This window comes from Rhinoraja longicauda, chromosome 3 (assembly GCF_053455715.1).
Source record: "Rhinoraja longicauda isolate Sanriku21f chromosome 3, sRhiLon1.1, whole genome shotgun sequence".
Taxonomy (NCBI): Eukaryota; Metazoa; Chordata; class Chondrichthyes; order Rajiformes; family Arhynchobatidae; genus Rhinoraja; species Rhinoraja longicauda.
In genome coordinates this window covers 19,371,498-19,389,272 of record NC_135955.1, presented here as the reverse complement: position 1 = coordinate 19,389,272, position 17,775 = coordinate 19,371,498, and the positions used below count along the sequence as shown (strand labels likewise).

General features: G+C 41.1%; 1 protein-coding gene across 2 annotated transcripts in view; it reads right to left on the bottom strand.

Moving 5' to 3' along the window:
* The window catches only part of cntln (centlein, centrosomal protein), a 354,488-nt gene that overhangs the window by 88,648 nt on the left and 248,065 nt on the right, over nt 1-17,775 (bottom strand). For both annotated transcript variants that reach the window (XM_078396868.1, XM_078396869.1), the window contains exons 20-21: nt 6,899-7,093; nt 2,233-2,330 (exon numbers count right to left, since the gene is read on the bottom strand). In XM_078396868.1, coding sequence (XP_078252994.1) covers nt 2,233-2,330; nt 6,899-7,093 — 293 coding nt within the window. The remainder of the gene's footprint in view (nt 1-2,232; nt 2,331-6,898; nt 7,094-17,775) is intronic.

The following is a 17,775-nucleotide window of genomic DNA, read 5'->3' as shown; positions in this document are numbered from 1 at the left end:
TAAAAAACTGGCTTAGTGACAGAAGGCAGAGGGTGATGGTAGAAGGGTGCTTCTGTGACTGGAGGCCGGTGTCCAGTGGGGTGCCGCAGGGATCGGTGTTGGGTCCCTTACTGTTTGTAATCTACATAAATGATCTGGATGTCAACGTACAGGGCATGATCAGCAAGTTTGCAGATGACACAAAGGTAGGGGGGGTGGTGAATAGCGAAGAAGGGATCTGCAAGCTGCAGGAAGATATAGATGAGATGGTCAGATGGGCGGAGCAGTGGCAGATGGAATTTAATCCTGAAAAGTGCGAGGTGATGCACTTTGGCAGAAATAACTTGGAGAGGGAGTACACCATGAATGGAAGGACCCTAGGGAAGACAGGGGTACAGAGGGACCTTGGAGTACAGGTACACAAGTCCTTGAAGGCAGCAGGACAGGTGGATAGGGTGGTTAAAAAGGCATATGGGTTACTGGCCTTCATTAGCCGGGGCATCGAATATAAAAGTAGGGGGGTAATGATGGAATTGTACAGAACACTGGTGAGGCCACAGCTGGAGTATTGTGTACAGTTCTGGTCACCATATTATAGAAAGGATGTGATAGCTTTGGAGAGGGTGCAGAGGAGATTCACCAGGATGCTGCCAGGGATGAAGGGCCTCGGCTATGAGGAGAGACTGGGCAGACTGGGGTTGTTTTCCCTGGAGCAGAGAAGGCTGAGAGGGGACATGATCGAGGTGTACAAGATCATGAGGGGCATGGATAAGGTAGATGGCGGGGAACTTCTTCCACTGGTGGAAGGTTCAACAACGAGGGGACATAGATACAGGGTAAGGGGAGGGAGGTTTCGGGGGGATGTGAGAAAGAACTTTTTCACCCAGAGGGTGGTTGGAGTCTGGAACTCACTGCCTGGGGTGGTGGTGGAGGCGGGAACACTCACAACGTTTAAGAGGCATTTGGATGGGCACTTGAAATGCTACAACATTCAGGGCTACGGTCCAAATGCGGGAAAATGGGATTAAAATTAGACTGTGTTTGGTAACGGGCGGCGCGGACACGATGGGCCGAAGGGCCTCTTTCTGTGCTGTAGGACTCTATGACTCTCTATGACTCTAAGTCAATGTTCATACCGCTGGGGTGTAAGCTGCCCAAGCAAAATATGAGGTGCTGTTCCTCCCTCTGGCAATGTAGGAGGCCCAGGACAGAAAGGTCAGTGTGGGAATGGGAGGGGGAGTTAAAGTATATGAAGAAACTGCGGATGCTGGTTTAAACTGAAGATAGGCACAAAATGCTGGAGCAACTCAGCGGGACAGGCAGCATCTCTGGAGAGAATGCATGGGGGAGTTAAAATGTTTAGCAACCAGGAGATCAGATAGGTTTAGGCGGACTGAGCGGAGGTGTTCAGCGAAACGATCGCCGAGTCTGCACTTGCTGATATGCAGGAGTCAACACCTGGAACACCGGATACAGTAGATGAGGTTGGAGGAGGTGCAAGTGAACCTCTGCTTCTCCTGAAAAGACTGTCGGGGTCCTTGGACAGTTGAGGGGGAAGGTCTAGGGACAGGTGTTGCAGCTTCTGCGGTTGCTGGGGAAATTACCTGTGGAGGGGTGGTTTGGGTGGGAAGTGACGAGTTGACCAGGGAATGGTCTCTGCGGAAAGCGGAAATGGGTGTAGATGGGAAGATGTGGATAGTGGTGGGATCCCGTTGGAGGTGGGGAAAATGTCGATGGGTTATGAGCCGTAAGCTATGGCTGATGGGGTGGAAGGTTAGGACTAGGAGGACTCTGTCCCTGTCACGACTGGGGGGGAGGGGGAGCAAGAGCGGAGCTGTGGGATATCGAGGAGACCCTAGTGAGGGCCTCATCTATGATGGGATTGGATAGTTCATAAATGTGTTTTTCAAGGCAAATACAGTATTCTGAAAACAAAGTGTAAATTCTTCACAGTTGCCATTAATTATCAGAATGGAGTTTTCATGTTTTTCATGGGTTTTTTTCAATTTATATCCGTTAAAATTAAAAATCCATACAAAATAAAAAATAATACAATAAAGAAATTGCTGAGCAAACTACACATTTACTAACAGCTTTAACTGTTGTACAAGGCATACTGCATTGGACACCAATTATAACTAAAATGCAGAAATAAATGTTATATCAAATCGAAGGCTGAAGCTCAGTCATCACATGAAGGCAAGGCTACCAGTAGGCTGCGCCAAACACAACAAATTATTGAGCCAATCTAACCTTTCCTGCAATTGCCGAATCTGATCTTCCTTTTCCTGTCGATCAGCTTTGAGAGTTTTGATGGTCGTTAAATGCTTCAATGTCTCATTTGTTGAATTCTGCAAGAATTATAAAAAAATAGTTGGTGTATGAAGAAATTTCTGCTGGAAAATAGGTCTGATTATTTTTGGTAGTATTTTAAAATTGCATTGTATTTAAAGGCCTGCAGGTACTCTACCCACAAAATATGTTACATTTTAGATTGTATTTCGTGTAAAAAATTTGTTTTCATTTGGTAAATGGTCCAGGTGAGGCTAACAACAGGCTGCTAACCATAAGATAAAAAATAATAAAGCGCAACAAAGCTCCAGGGATCAAAAACAATCATATTTAGATAGATTATTAAATTTTAGGGATTTATGGCACTTGATTGTAAAATTGTTTATATATAGTGTGCAGAATGCAGCATTCAGGGCTAATGATTGAAGCAAAGACTATATCAACATTTTAAAATAGTTTCGGCAAGTTATGGAAGGTAATAGGAAAAAGAGGCAGGGAAATAGAAAAGATACTGGGGTATCACTGGGGTATACTGCATTTACTAACTATTATGCTGGTATTCCTGGAATTGGAAGTGCAGATAAACTCAAAGTAAAACTGTTATTTTTATGAAAGGCAAAATTATGGAAGGAAGTAAATGAGACAGAGACATAATAAGCAAGGGGGAACTAGTAAGCTGTAGAGAGGGATAAACAGACAGATAAAAGAGTGAGAGAATGAGAGTGTGAGAGTGAAAGTGTTTGAGAGAGTGAGTGTGTAGAAAGAGGGAATTAGAGAGGGGGAGGGAGGGAGATGGGGAAGTAGTGACAATAAAGTTTTCATGAACACCCAAGTGCATCTTGACAACCTGCATTTTATGACAATGAGGTAAAGAACTGGAGATTTTTAGCTTGTGTTTGTGTGTTACGCAGATGCAGCTTGAGAGTTAAAAATTCTACTATACCCATGTGGAATTGCAAGTCTAAATAGAAGAAATACAAATTAGCAAGAGGAACCAAAAAGACAATATAGTTTGGTTTTTTTTGCCCATTTTAATTAAGTTTAGCCCATTGGATGCAGTTAATAAAACATAAAATGCCGGGTTTTTTTCTCTGTCTTCAATAAAAAATACCAAGATCTGGTGTTGTGCAAGGGGAAAAGGTTCATTACTTTTGTTTTGGAAAGGGGTTCAACTGTAACCATAAATTAGAATTTATAATGTAAAAACGTTTAAAAAAAAACATATTTATAACATAAATGTATAATATTTTTAAAATGTTGCATTGCATGTGTATCGTTGGTGATGTAGTTCAATTAGAAATCTGGTTCTCAAAGGAAATTATGATGGAATGAGGGAATGTCGGACGTTGTCCATTGGGAATCTGTATTACAAGGCAGAGCAATGAACAGGCAATGGATAGCATTTAAAGAAATGTTACATGAGTTGCAATAAATATATATTCCTTTAAGGTGCAAAGATGCAATAGAAATTAACCCAAACATGGATTTTAAAAAAAGAAATTAAATCTGAGGATAAAACTTACCAGAAAAAGCAACACGTTTGGTGATTAGGAACATTTTAAAATCCAGCAAAAGAGGATCAAAAAATAATTAAACAAGGGGAAATCAAATATCTGTACAAACCATCAAGGCAGTTAAAAACTGAATGCAGAAGCTTCTGTGGATTTGTAAAATAAATGAATAGCAAGGACGTGTATAGGCTGCTTACAGACAGAGATGGCAGAATTTATAATGAAGGAAATAAATTAAACAAATACTTTGTGCCTGTCTTGGCAGAGAAGGCATGAAAAACGTCTTAAAAATACAGAAGAACCATTGTATTTGAGTAAGAAAATTGCTATTATTGATGAATTATAGTTAGTTTGAAAATTGTGAATTCCCCAAGAACCTGATGAAACCCATCCCAGAGTTTTGAAGGAGGTGGGCACAGAGATAATGGATGCTTATGTTATCATCATCTTCCAATATTCCATAGTTCCTCGAATAGTTCCTTTAAGATTGCAGGATAGCAAATGCGACCCAACCACTTAGGAAAGGAAGGAGATACAACAAGTAACTTTAAGCCTGACCTCAATAGTATAAGAAATAGAGGAATGAATAAGAATGTAATATCAAGGCACTTTGAAAATAATATTATTTTTGAAAAGAGCCAACATGGGTTTATGAAAGGGAAAGTATATTTGACTAATCTACTGCTGTTCATTTGAGGATGTAGAGTACATTGGTTGGGGGGGAGGGGGGGGGGAGGAGTGGTAGTGCGAGGAGCCCAGTTTATATGGATTTTCACCAATCTTTTGAAAAGGTCACAGGCATGAGTCTGCTGTACATGTTCAGAGAACACGTGAGTGGGTTAATGTACTAGTATAGATTGAGATTTGGTGAAAGATGGAAAAAATTAGAGTAAAAAGGTTGCCAGAGATGTGACTATTGCAGGGCCCAATGCTTAGGACCAACTAACAACAATCTTTATCACAATTTGGCTGAGGGGGCGTGATATATTATTTCTGAATTTGATGATGACTCAAGACTAAATGGGAATGCAATGTGTTTGCAAAGATTTCAAGGGGATATAGTCAAGCTCATCGAGTGGGCAACAATATAACTGATCGAGTACATTGTGGAAAAATGTGGCGTTATCCACCTGGATAAAAAAAACAGAAATCATAAGTACTTTTAAAATTGTTGAGATGAGAAAATATTGATATTCAAAGGGATCTTAGTGCAAAAACCCACAGAAAGCCCAAATGCAGGTGCAGCAATGATTTGGAATGCAATATGTTGACTTTTATTACAAAGGGATTTGAGTGCAAGAGTAGGGATGTCTTACTAAAATTATGCAGGATCATACTTTGAATGTAGTGTACAATTTTGGTCTAAAATTGATGAAAGTTCAGCAGATTGGGGTGGGAGAAGACATTGACGTTTTTGATGAATGAAAGGTGTTCTCAAATATAAAACACCCAGAAGGCTCAAAAAGCAGATGCAGGGAGGATTTTGGCTAAGGTTCCAGTGGTCTTAGTTTCAAAACATGACATAGATAATTTGTGATTGAAATGAGGAGAAACATATTCATCCAGAGGCTGGTGAATCTTTTAAATTGTTTACCTCCAAAAGAGAGCTCTGTTATTAGTTTAGTTTATAGGTACAGCACGGAAACAGGCCCTTCGGCCCAGAGTCCGCACCATCAGCAACCTCCGCATATTAACACTATCCTACACACACTAGGGACAATTTTTCCATTTACCAAGCCAATTTACCTAACATACCTGTACATCTTTGGAGGGTGGGGGGAAACCGAAGATTTCGGAGAAAACGCACATGGTCTCGAGGAGAACGTCCAAACTCCGTACAGACAGCACCTGTAGTCAGGATCGAACCCAGGTCTCCGGCGCTGCAAGCGTTGTAAGGCAGCAACTCGACTGCCATGCCACCCCGATTGAATTCAAAAGTGATCTATAGATTTGTGGGTATTAAAGGAATCATGGAACATGGGGACAAGACAGGAAAATGGTGTTGAGATAGATGATGTTGAAAAGGAGCCCAAGCTTGATGCGCTGAGTGGCCGACTCCTTCTATTTCTCAACACATCTCAAAATCTGCATAATGGGTATGAGTGGGCCGGTAGGAGTGGGACAGAGGCATTGCCTCCAGAGCCTTCAAGGTCAGCCACAGGAGGTGCCCCCCGGAACACAGAGGCGATTGGGCGAGGAGTATGGCGTTGGTTCGCGGGCCGAGCTGGTCGAGTGGGACGGACTGGGGCTTACCTGGATTGCAGCCGCCCCACTATATTGAGCACATGGACCGGACTTTGGACATTTTGTAAATGGTGCCAATATGGCGACTCATGCATGTGTGAGCAATGCAAAAAAGAATTTCACTGTGCAATGTACTCTTGACAATAAACCACTGTTGTACCATTGATAAATTACAGGAGGAAGCAGTTTGGAAAACTCTTCAGGAAGATAGATAGGCATGCAAGTATCTGGAAAATATAATTGTAATATGGGAAGAGTACAGAAATAAATTTAGGGAGAAAACTATCAAATGGAAGTATTCAATAAAAATATGCTGACAGGTGTGTGCATGAAGTGATAGCCGAGGCACCAAATCATTGAGACTGCATGTGTAGGTAGGCAAAGGTGTACAACAAAACAATATTTTGAGTTCCATAAGAAAGAAACCGATTCAACGTTTAAGAGTAAAGATATTACGGTTGTTTAGACCACAGTTAGAGCATTTGGTCCTCCGTACAGAACAATATTCAAGTCACTGAGAGCATGTAGTGCACAATCACCAGAATGAATTTGGGGATGAGAGGCACCTGAGAGTCTCTGAGACCATTAACAGTGACAATGAGAAGTCTAAGAGATTAATAGCAGGATCTTTAATATGATGGAAGGTTTAAACAGGAAAAGATGGTTCTTCTGATTCTAAAGCCAGATGTGAAAATACCCTTTGCAGCATGGACTCTGCATGAAAGGAGGTGACTGGGAGAAAGATTTGAGGAGATAAAATTGATTTGTATTGAATGACCTTGGCTTTTTGGTTTGGATTACAAAAACAGACAACCCGTTGATAATAACACAATAAAGAAATTATATACAAAAAGGTCAGAATGAACAACAACCTTCAATTTACTCTGCAGCTGTTTCAGTTCAGCTTCCATAGACTTCTGCAATGTAGTTGGAGTGTGGAGTGTTTGGCTGGATACCAAGGATGAACACTCATCTCCTGACCTCGAACCTAGGGCTTGCAGCTCTGCCAATCTCTTGTCCAGTGCATTTTTCTGTTGTTGCAACTCCGCAAGGTCAAATGTCAGCTTCTGTTGTTGGTGAAAAAATCTTTGGTCATTAAAAAACAAGCTCTGTTACAAAATATATACGCGGCTTAGTGATGTGCTTAGAGGAGAACATAGTTTTGCAGCTGCAGTACTTTCCAAATCAAACTTTCCAGCAGAAGAATAATCAAATTGGGAATTTGTGTACATGCTCCAATCAGCATCAACGGTGTTACAGTTGAAACTGTTGAGAGTTTTAAGTTCCTGGGCATTAATATTGCCAACAATAAGTCCTGGACCAACAATATTGAAGCCACAATCAAATAAGCACGCCGACACCTCTACTTCCTGAGGAGCCTGCGGAAACTTGGTTTGTGTCCAACAATTCTTACAAACGTCTACAGAAAGTATACTATCGGGGTGCATCACAACTTGGTTGGGAAGCAGCTCTGCCAAGACCGCAAGAAATTGCAGAGTTGTAGATGTAGCCCATCCATCAGTCAGACCAGACTCCCCACCCTTAAAACCATCTACACATTACACTGTCCCAGGAAAACAGTTCATAATAACAAACTTTTCATACCCCAGTCATTTCTTCTTCACCTTGCTCACGTCGGGTAGAACAAACAGAAGCTTGAAAGTGCACACCACCAGACTCAGGAACAACTTCTTCCTCTCTGCTATCAGTTATCTGAACAGCCCTTCCATAAGCTTAGTTTAGTTTAGTTTAAGTTATTGTCACATGTACCGAAGTACAGTGAAAAGCTTTTTGTTCCATGCTATCCAGTCAACGGATAGACTATATATGATTACAATCAAGCCGTCCAGTGTACAGATATAGGATGTACCTGTATCTAGGATACCGTCCCTATTGTCCAACCTACCTCATAATGGACATCAGAGTTTTTCTCTGGAACTGTATGCTGCAATGTTGAGGCACTCTGTTATTTTTCACTTCACTCAACTTTTTATATAAACATAGAACAGAAGAACACTCAAATGGGTCATTCTGCCTCCAAATCATTCCTGTACTGGGGCAACCAGAACTGCATGCAATACTCCAAATGCAGTCTAACCAAAGTCCTACAGAGCTGCATCATGACTTCCTGACTCTTATACTCAATAACCTTAGCTATGAAAGCAAGCATAGGTTTGCCTTCTTTACCATCCTATCTACTTGTGCTGCCACTTTTAGTGAGCTATTAACTTGGACTCCAAAATCCCTTGACCCATCAGAAAGGGCGGCATAGTGGCACAGTGGGAGAGTAGCTGCCTTACGGCGCCAGAGACGTGGGTTTGATCTGTACGGAGTTTGTACGTTTTTCTCGTCACCGCATGGATTTTCTCCAGGCGCTCCGGTTTCCTCCCACATTCCAAAGACGTACAGGTTTGTAGGCTAATTGGCTTCCATAAAAGTTATATTAATGCTGATAAGGGTCATGTCATTAACTATATATTTGCCTCTTACATTCAACCTTCTAAAGTGCAACACCTCACACTTGCTCGGGTTAAACTCCATCTGCCATTTCTCTGCCCATTTTCTGCAGCTGATCTATATCCATATCTTCTGACAGACTTCCTCATTGTCTGCAACTCATCCAATTTTGGTGTTGCCCTGCAAACGTATCCACCAACCCATATACATTTACGTTCAAGTCATTAGTATATATCACAACAGCTGAGGTTCTAGCACAGATCCCTGTGGAACTCTTCTGATCAAAGACCTCTAGCCAGAATATCTTTCACCATATCCCTTTGTCGTCTTATACTTGTGACTGGTTTGATTGTATTCATGTTTGGTATTATTTGATTTGGCTGGATAGCACATAAACAAAAGCTTTTCAGTCCCTCGGTACACATGACAATAATAAACCTAAACTTAAACCAAATAAAGGCAAAATATAGAGAGGAGATAAAGGTGTGTAAATGCTCTCTTCTACCATCTTATTGTAATTGATAGGACTGTACAGATATGAAGTGTGATGCTCATGCAACCACGATGAGAAATAAAGTTACAGAAGGAAACTCTACAGATAAGAATAGGTGCAGTGAGATTTTTTGGGGGTGCAGTAATTAGTGTTTTGATGATCTTGATCGGCTGGATTTATGCACATTTGGATTCATTAGAAAAACAACTTTCCCTCTAATTAACGTGCATAACTATTTAAATTCACTTACATTAGCTTTTTTTCACCGAGGACAATAATGCCACGAGGAATAATTACCAAAACAATGTGCATGTTTTGTGTATAAACATGCCTGCTATTTCATTCAGCCCAATATCTGCATGTCTGATTTTATTGCTATTTTACCAGAACATTGAAAAAAAAATGTTACTGTTATCGTCTGCTGTTGTTAAAGAAAGCACAAAATGTGATAGCATAATCATGATTACAAACTGGATAAGCAGGTATTTCAAAAGATTGTGGTTGATGTCACTTTTGCAGATCGAAGTTGCAAAAATGCATCTTCCCCAATGGAGGGGCATCTCTAAAATTCAGATATCATTTTTCAACCATAAATTAAAATCCCCTACACCAAGTCTACAATCTGCCAACTTTTGGCTGTGCACTGTTACATTTTCCTGACATTATGGAATAAACATGTGCATGTGTCTCCATCCTCAAGTTATACATTTTTTGAATGATTATTGGGGAAACTCTTACGATCGTTAGAGACCCATTAGCCTACCCGTACACCATGCATCTACAATGAAATGATGCATGTACTGTCCTTTTTCATATTCTCAAACTCTTGGTAAATCAGTTTTAATTAAATTACTAGTATCTCCATTTTCTTTCCAAAGTGAAATTTTGTTTATTTGAAACTCAGTGAGAGCCCAAGAAAGCACTGCGCAGAACTGATTCTCAGCTAAATGATGGCACAGTGGCGCAGTGGGTAGAGTGCGGCTTACAGTGCCAGAGACCCAGGTTTGATTCTGACTATAGCTGTTGACTAAACTGAATTTATACGTTCTCTCTGTGATCATGTGGGTTTTCTCTGGGTGCTCCGGTTTTCACCCTCATTCCAAAGACATGCAGGTTTGTAGGTTAATTGGCTTTTGTAAATTGTCCTCAGTGTGTAGGATAGAATTAGTGTGCGGGTGACCATTGGTCGGCGTGGACTCAGTAGGCCGAAGGGCCAATTTCCAAACTGTATCTCTAAACTAAAGACCTGTACTACAGACTAAAGACTAAACTACAGTAAATCCCGAAGTTTAAAAAATTCATATAAACTAATATTATAAGGAACAAGAAATGAAAGATACTGGTTTACAAATGTCTCTTTAGGAATACGATATATTTGTGCATTTAGATGATCAAGGACTGATTAAGGATAGATTTGTATATGGGAGATCGTGTCTTGTGAATCTTTTGAGTTTTTTTGAAGATGTGACCAAAAAGGTTGATAAGGGCAGGCATTGTGTACATGGATTTCAGCAAGGCATTTGACAAGGTTCTGCACGCTAGGCTTCTCTGGAAGGTTAGACCGCATGGAATTCAAGGAGAGATAGCTGACCGTATAGAAAATTAGCTTCATGGAAGGAAGCAGAGAGCAATGGAGAAAGGTTGTTTTTCAGACTGGAGGCCTGTGACTAGTGGTATACCTAAGGGTTCAGTGCTAGGCCCATTGCTGTTTGTCATTTGTATCAATGATTTAGATGAGAATGTACAAGGCATGATTAGCAAGTTTGCAGATGAGGGGCCGGTGGGTGGTATTGTTGATAGTGAAGGTGATTGGCAAAAATCTTGATCAGGTGGGCAGGTTGGCTGTGGAATGGTTGATGGAATTTAATAGAGAAAAATGTGAGGTGGTGCATTTTGGGAAGTCTAACAAGAATAGGGCCAACACAGTGAATGGTTGGGCTCTGGGAAGTGTTGTAGATCAGAGGGATCTCGAGTGCAGGTATATAGTTCCTTGAGCAGGTATATAGTTTCTTGAAAGTGGAATCACAGGTAAATAGAGTATCAAGAAGATTTTCAGCAAATTGTCCTTCATCAGTCAGAGTATTGAGTATAAAAGTTGGGAGGTCTTTTTACGATTGTTCAAGACATTGGTGAGGCCACATTTAGAGTATTGTGTTCAGTTTTTGTCACGCTGTTGCCGGAAAGATGTTGCTAAGGTGGAAAGGGTGCAGAGATTTATGAGGATGTTGCCAGGACTAAATCGCCTGAACTATAGGGAGAGGTTTAGCAGGCTAGGACTTTATTTTAGTGTTATCTGCAAGCCTACTAATCATGCCTTTTACATCCTCATCCAAATTGAGAATATTAACTGTAAACAGCAAGATTCAAGATTCAAGATAGATTCAAGATGTCAAGTTTTTTGGACAAAATTTAGTCACCCACAGTCCAATAATAAAAGCAATAAAACAAGCAAATTACACAACCCCAACCAACACACAGAAAAAAGAAACATCCATCACAGTGAGTCTCCTCCAGTCCCCTCCTCACTGTGATGGAAGGCCAGAATGTCTTTTCCCTTCCCCTGCCATCTTCTCCCGCGGTCAGGCTGGTGTCGTTGCCACGTTCCAGGTCGCCCCGGACGGTGAAAGGTCCGCCGCGGGCCGACCCAAGCCCCGCAATCCGGTGCGGGCGAACACGCTGCCGCTGCCGCTGCACGTCGGGGCGGTCGTGGCTCCCAACACTGAAGCCCCCGCCGAGCAGTGAAAAATCCCGCGGCCTGTTTCAGGCCGCGCCTGACGGTGAAATGTCCGCAGCGGGCCGACCCAAGCCCCGCGATCCGGGGCGGGCAAACACGCTGCCGCTGCCGGAGCTCCCGATGTCGGCATCCATGCGGCCCGAGCCGAAGGCGAGTCGCAGCCGCTCCCGCAGCCTCCGAAGACGGCCGGCTCCACTGATGGTGAGTCCGGTCCGCGGGCTCTGCGAACCAGGGCCCTGGAGGCCGCCAGCTCCAGGAGTTGGGCCGATGGTAGGCCGCAGCAGGAACGGAGACCCGACCCAGAAAACAAAGGTCGGGTCTCCGTTCGGAAGGGACACATCTACAATTTTACAGTTCCCCCCCACCCCCCACATACACACATAGTACACAAACACAAAAACACGACATCACAACTACAATTAAGACAAAAAAAACAACAAAACAAAAAGACAAACGGACCGCAGGTAAGCCGCAGCTGCTAGGGCAGCGCCGCCATTTAGGGAATGAGCCCAGCACTAATCCCTGACACACACCACTAGTCACAGGCCTCCAGTCCAAAAAACAACCTTCCATTTTCACCCTCTGCTTCCATGTACCTTAATTGGTACATGTGACAATTAAATTGAATCTTGAATCCTTGAAGCCAATTCTCTATCCACTCAGATAGCTCTCTCTGAATCCCAGGTGATCTAACCTTCCGGAGCAGCCTACTATGCTGAACCTTCTCAAATGCCTTGCTGAAGCCAACATGTGGGCAACACGAACAACTGCAGAAAGCGAGTTGTGGCAAGTTATTGCAACAGAAATGTTGCCATCTCTCCATGTCCTCTCTCATTGGCCAATCACTAGCGCTTCCTTTGGAGATTTATATCAAAAAGCAACTGCAAATTGGACGAATTTGACCCTACCTAAATCACGGGCCATTTATATCATCTTTGCCCTCCCTTTGCTAACTAATATCAAATGATGTAAACCTGCCAGGCTTTCTCTGGTCAGCAAGGCTCAGCTATTCATTTAATGAAATATTGAGCAACGCTCAGAGAAAACATTGTTTTTTTCTTTCCTTAAATCCATGCTGTATTTATAAAAAAGCATGCTGAATTTAAGAGGGCATAGCTATGTTTACTTTTAAAAATGTAATATTTATTGTAAGATGACAAGAATGTGGCAAACATCTTGTGTTTACTTTCTGATCTAATTCTGCGTAAACCAAATGATGCAGCTAATTCAAAGTTGTTGGCATGTTTAGTTTCAATGTGTGAAGTTACACACGTCAATGATCCCAACTCCAAGAGGGTCTACAGTCTCATCCAACACCAATCATCAATAATAAATGTGACACATTGAAATTGTCGTTTTTTGTACACAAATGGAACTGGCCGAACATGAAATATTTTAAATGACGCAATGCTGCTTGAAGAGTAATGAGACTGATTGCAAGACAAAATTCCAAAGAACAGCAAATAATAAAACTAAATCTTAAACCGTTAACCACTACATATTAGAGCCCTAAAAAACTTTCTGGTATTTATTATTCATGATGGATAGGGTTTTAATTTATGTATGGCAGTTTGATTCTATTTTTGCTAACGATCGCCAGTTTGGATATTGTCAGTGTACATCCAATGAGTAATGACATTCACATAAGAGGATTAATTATTGCAGTATCATTGATGTAATTTCAGTAAAAATATTGTCATTATATGTGTTTAAACTGTTAAAATGCCTTTCTTGTTACCTCAACAATTTCTTCACGTCCAATGCATTCCTGACCCAAAAGACACATTAACATTAGCTTTATAATGGCAATTTAACTGAGAACAATTTTAGAGAAGTGAACATGAAAATCAAGTTCTGCATATCAAATTTACACCAAGTGGTGCACGGTGGCGCAGCGGTAGAGTTGCTGCTTTACAGCGTCAGAAACCCGGTTCGATCCTGACTATGAGTGCTTGGCTGTACGGAGTTGGTACGTTCACCCCATGACCTACCTCGGGTTTCTGCATGCTAACAGATGAACCTTCTGTCAGATCTTTAAAGCTCCATACTGATAACTCCACCCAAAACCTATGCTCAAATGTCAATCAGACTTTGTTTTTCCTTGGTCCAATTGCTTCTCTGGCTGACCCAAAACGTCACCACTGCACCCAAACTCAATTGCAACCCGACATCTATCATCTCCAAATCCTTGGTAATGTTACTCATTAGATCCATTCACAATGTTCTATTGCAAACTCTTTGGGAATTCTGGCTCACAGCACCTCACCCACCACAGTAGATTCAAGGTCTGCCCCTTCCAACCAACCCTTCACTACCCTCGCGGTCTCCCACATCGCGCTCCACAACCAACCTATTTGTCGCAGCAAACTCCTCTCCACCAACGAATTAGAATAAATTTAGCAAAGTTAATGCAACAGAATAAATAATTGGCATACACAACAAACTGAAAATAAATTTTCCAGAGATGATATTCCAACATATTTTTGACTTTAACATAACTCTCAGTTTACTGTTCATTAGCAACGCATATATCATTCCATGAAAATTAAAAAGCTGCAAATGCTAGATATCTGAAATAAAAATAGAAAATGTTAAAATAACTCAGTAGGTTAAATAACATCTGCAGAAAAAGGAATAGCCAATAGCTCAGGTATGGGATCGGTCTTCAGAAATGAGAGTTCAGGATGCTCTTTGTCAACAAAAAAGGAACTACATGCAAATAAAATTCATCAAAGTAGTTCAATCAACAAAGCTTCACATTAACTAACTAAAGTTTCATTTATATTTAAAGATTAAAAGTGGACCATTCTGGTCCATCAGCACCATGCCACGGCCTCACACAGGGCCTTGTATTTGGCATTGCGATAGTTTCAGCAGATTCCAAAAAACAGTGTATGTGTCATGCTCAGTGACAAGCACATGTGCCTTCTTGCCAGCAGCATGTTCTGACATATTATTCTCTTCGAATCTCTTCAAGCATTTTTCTTGGAATATATGCTCTACTTGTTGCAATAATTTTGCCATTTTCTCAAACTTTCCATGTAAACTATGAAATATGAGGTTATTACTGCAAAATGCCTTAGATGCAAGAAATGAAACAGGCAATTTTGGAAATGCTTAATCAATATTGCACCATCTGTGGTTAACATTCGCGGCACGGTGGCGCAGCGGTAGAGTTGCTGCCTTACAGCGAATGCAGCGCCGGAGTCTCAGGTTCGATCCTGACTACGGGCGCTGTCTGCACGGAGTTTGTACGTTCTCCCCGTGACCTGCGTGGGTTTTCTCCGAGATCTTCGGTTTCCTCCCACACTCCAAAGACGTACAGGTTTGTAGGTTAATGGGCTGGGCAAATGTAAAAATTGTCCCTAGTGTGTGTAGGTTAGTGTTAATGTGCGGGGATCGCTGGGTGGCGCGGACCCGGTGGGCCGAAGGGCCTGTTTCCGCGCTGTATCTCTAAATCTTAATGACATTTTATCAGAAAAAGAAATGTGGTTAAACATGCTGAAGATGGAGGGAAAAGGAATAGGTAAGAAAGAACCGAGGATACTTGACTAGTTGGTATATAATCAAGAGTCAAGAGTGTTTTATTGTCATTGGTCCCGAAATGTAACAATTACATTCTTACTTGCAGTAGCACACCAGATATGTAAACATAGTACTGAGAAAATCCCATAGTAAACAATAAGTTCAGTAAATTTTAATAAAAGCAATCATGTGCAAAAACAAAATCAGAGCCCAAAATCCCTAGTGCAACCTATGGAGTTCGTAGTTTAGTTGCAGTTCATAGTGTTCAATAGCCTGATGTAGTTGGGAAGAAGCTGTTCCTGGACATTACAGTTTGCAAGCACCTGCAGTGCATTCAGAAGTATTCAGACCCCGTCACTTTTTCAACATTTTACTACGTTACAGCCTTATTTTAAAATGGATTAAATTCTTTTTTTTTATCATCAATCTACACACGATACCCCATTACAAGAGGTGTTGAGTGTAGGAGCAAAGAGGTCCTTCTGCAGTTGTACAGGGCCCTGGTGAGACCTGGAGTACTGTGTGCAGTTTTGGTCTCCAAATATGAGGAAGGATATTCTTGCTATTGAAGGCGTGCAGCGTAGGTTTACTAGGTTAATTCCCAGAATGGCGGGACTGTCGTACATTGAAAGACTGGAGCGACTAGGCTTGTATACATTGGAATTTAGAAGGATGAGAGGGGATCTTATCGAAACATAGAAGATTATTAAGGGGTTGGACACGTTAGAGGCAGGAAACATGTTCCCAATGTTGGGAGAGTCCAGAACCAGGGGCCACAGTTTAAGAATAAGGGGTAGGCCATTTAGAACGGAGATGAGGAAAAACTTTTTCAGTCAGAGAGTTGTCGATCTGTGGAATTCTCTGCCATAGAAAGCAGTGGAGGCCATTTCTCCGAATGCATTCAAGAGAGAGCTAGATAGAGCTCTTAAGGATAGCGGACGGAGTCAGGGGGTATGGGGAGAAGGCAGGAATGGGGTACTGATTGAGAATGATCAGCCATGATCACATTGAATGGTGGTGCTAGCTCGAGGGGCCGAATGGCCTACTCCTGCACCTATTGTCGATTGTCTATTTTGGAAGAATAAGTTCCAAAATTTCACCTGCTTCTTGCAAAGCTAGCTGAACTTATTTGGGAAAGGATTTGTGTTATATGATTAAGAATTATGACATTTAATGAATGGTGAATAGGAAAACTATCCTTTCTAACAAAATGACTTTGAATTCAAATGTTAACTTAATTTCTCTTTTAACAGATGATGTCTGATCTGCTGAGTGTTCCCGGCATTTTCTGTTTTATTTCTGATCTTTATTGGGATACACTCATGATAGCATCATGCATGTGAATGTCAGTTATAGACACAAACGTACCAGGTGATGATATATCAAAAACCTTGGCTGAAAGCATTTTCGGCTCTTGCAAGAAGAAAACAGTCTTGATTTGCAGACCAGCATTAATAGAGCTTTCTGGAAGTACTTTTATGAACCATTTACTGACATTTTCGAGAACTGTAACTTGCAGGGTTGAATTTTGTACGTCACAGCTTGGGAATGAGGTGCGGGATGGGTCACTGTCTCTCCCACGAGCAGTGTATTCTGAAGAATGCAAGATTATTGCAACAACTTATGCTCCATAACTGTACTATAAAAATTAACCTCTGCCCTCTACACTGGAGCACAAGCAAAGATATAGTATGTTCCCAGTATAATGTGAACAGAAGAAAAGCAATGTTTTCCTCTACAACAGTGTTAAAAAATGGATTTTTGCCTGAACATTGCACCTTACCAATTATTGTTTTAGTGAACTTTTGAACTAATATTTAAAGAGAACATAAACAAAACATCATTCTCACTTTTTTTTAAAATCTCACAAAACAGCGTATTTTCAGCTGTACTGCCACATCACTGAATGATAATGAACTCAAAATGAGAGATTTCAAATGTTTCTACTTGATCCATTAATCATTTGATGAATATTTTTAAAACTGCAGCTGTTAATTATGGTTAAATAGGCTTCAAATACTGCATTAGTATTTGGGTGTAGGACAATGTGTTACCTTCAATTGCGGTCAATTGCTACAATCTTTCATTCTTAACTTGCAAATGAATGAAATACAAACAAGATCAGTAATTTCTAAATATACTAATCTTTGCTTTTGTGTTTTGGTAGCAATATGAACAGAATCCATTCCTTATCAAGGATCAAAGTGCACAACGTAAGCAGCAAACAGATGATTTTAAACATGTTTAGTTAACCATAGTTAAAAGTCTGCAGCTACATGTATCTATAGTTTAGCATTTGGAAGATTTAGGGTAAAACAAAACTTACAAAATAGCAAACTGGAGAGGAAAAGTGCGGCTAACATAAAACAAGAGGAGTAAGCCATTCAGCCCTTTGTACTCGTTCCACCATTCAAAAAGACGATGGCTGATCATTAACCTCAAAGCTACATTCGTGATTTGCTTAATATTCAAAAAACTGATTGTTCTAGGTCATGAATATATTGGGTGACTGGGCTTCCAGAGCCTCTTACACAGTGCGT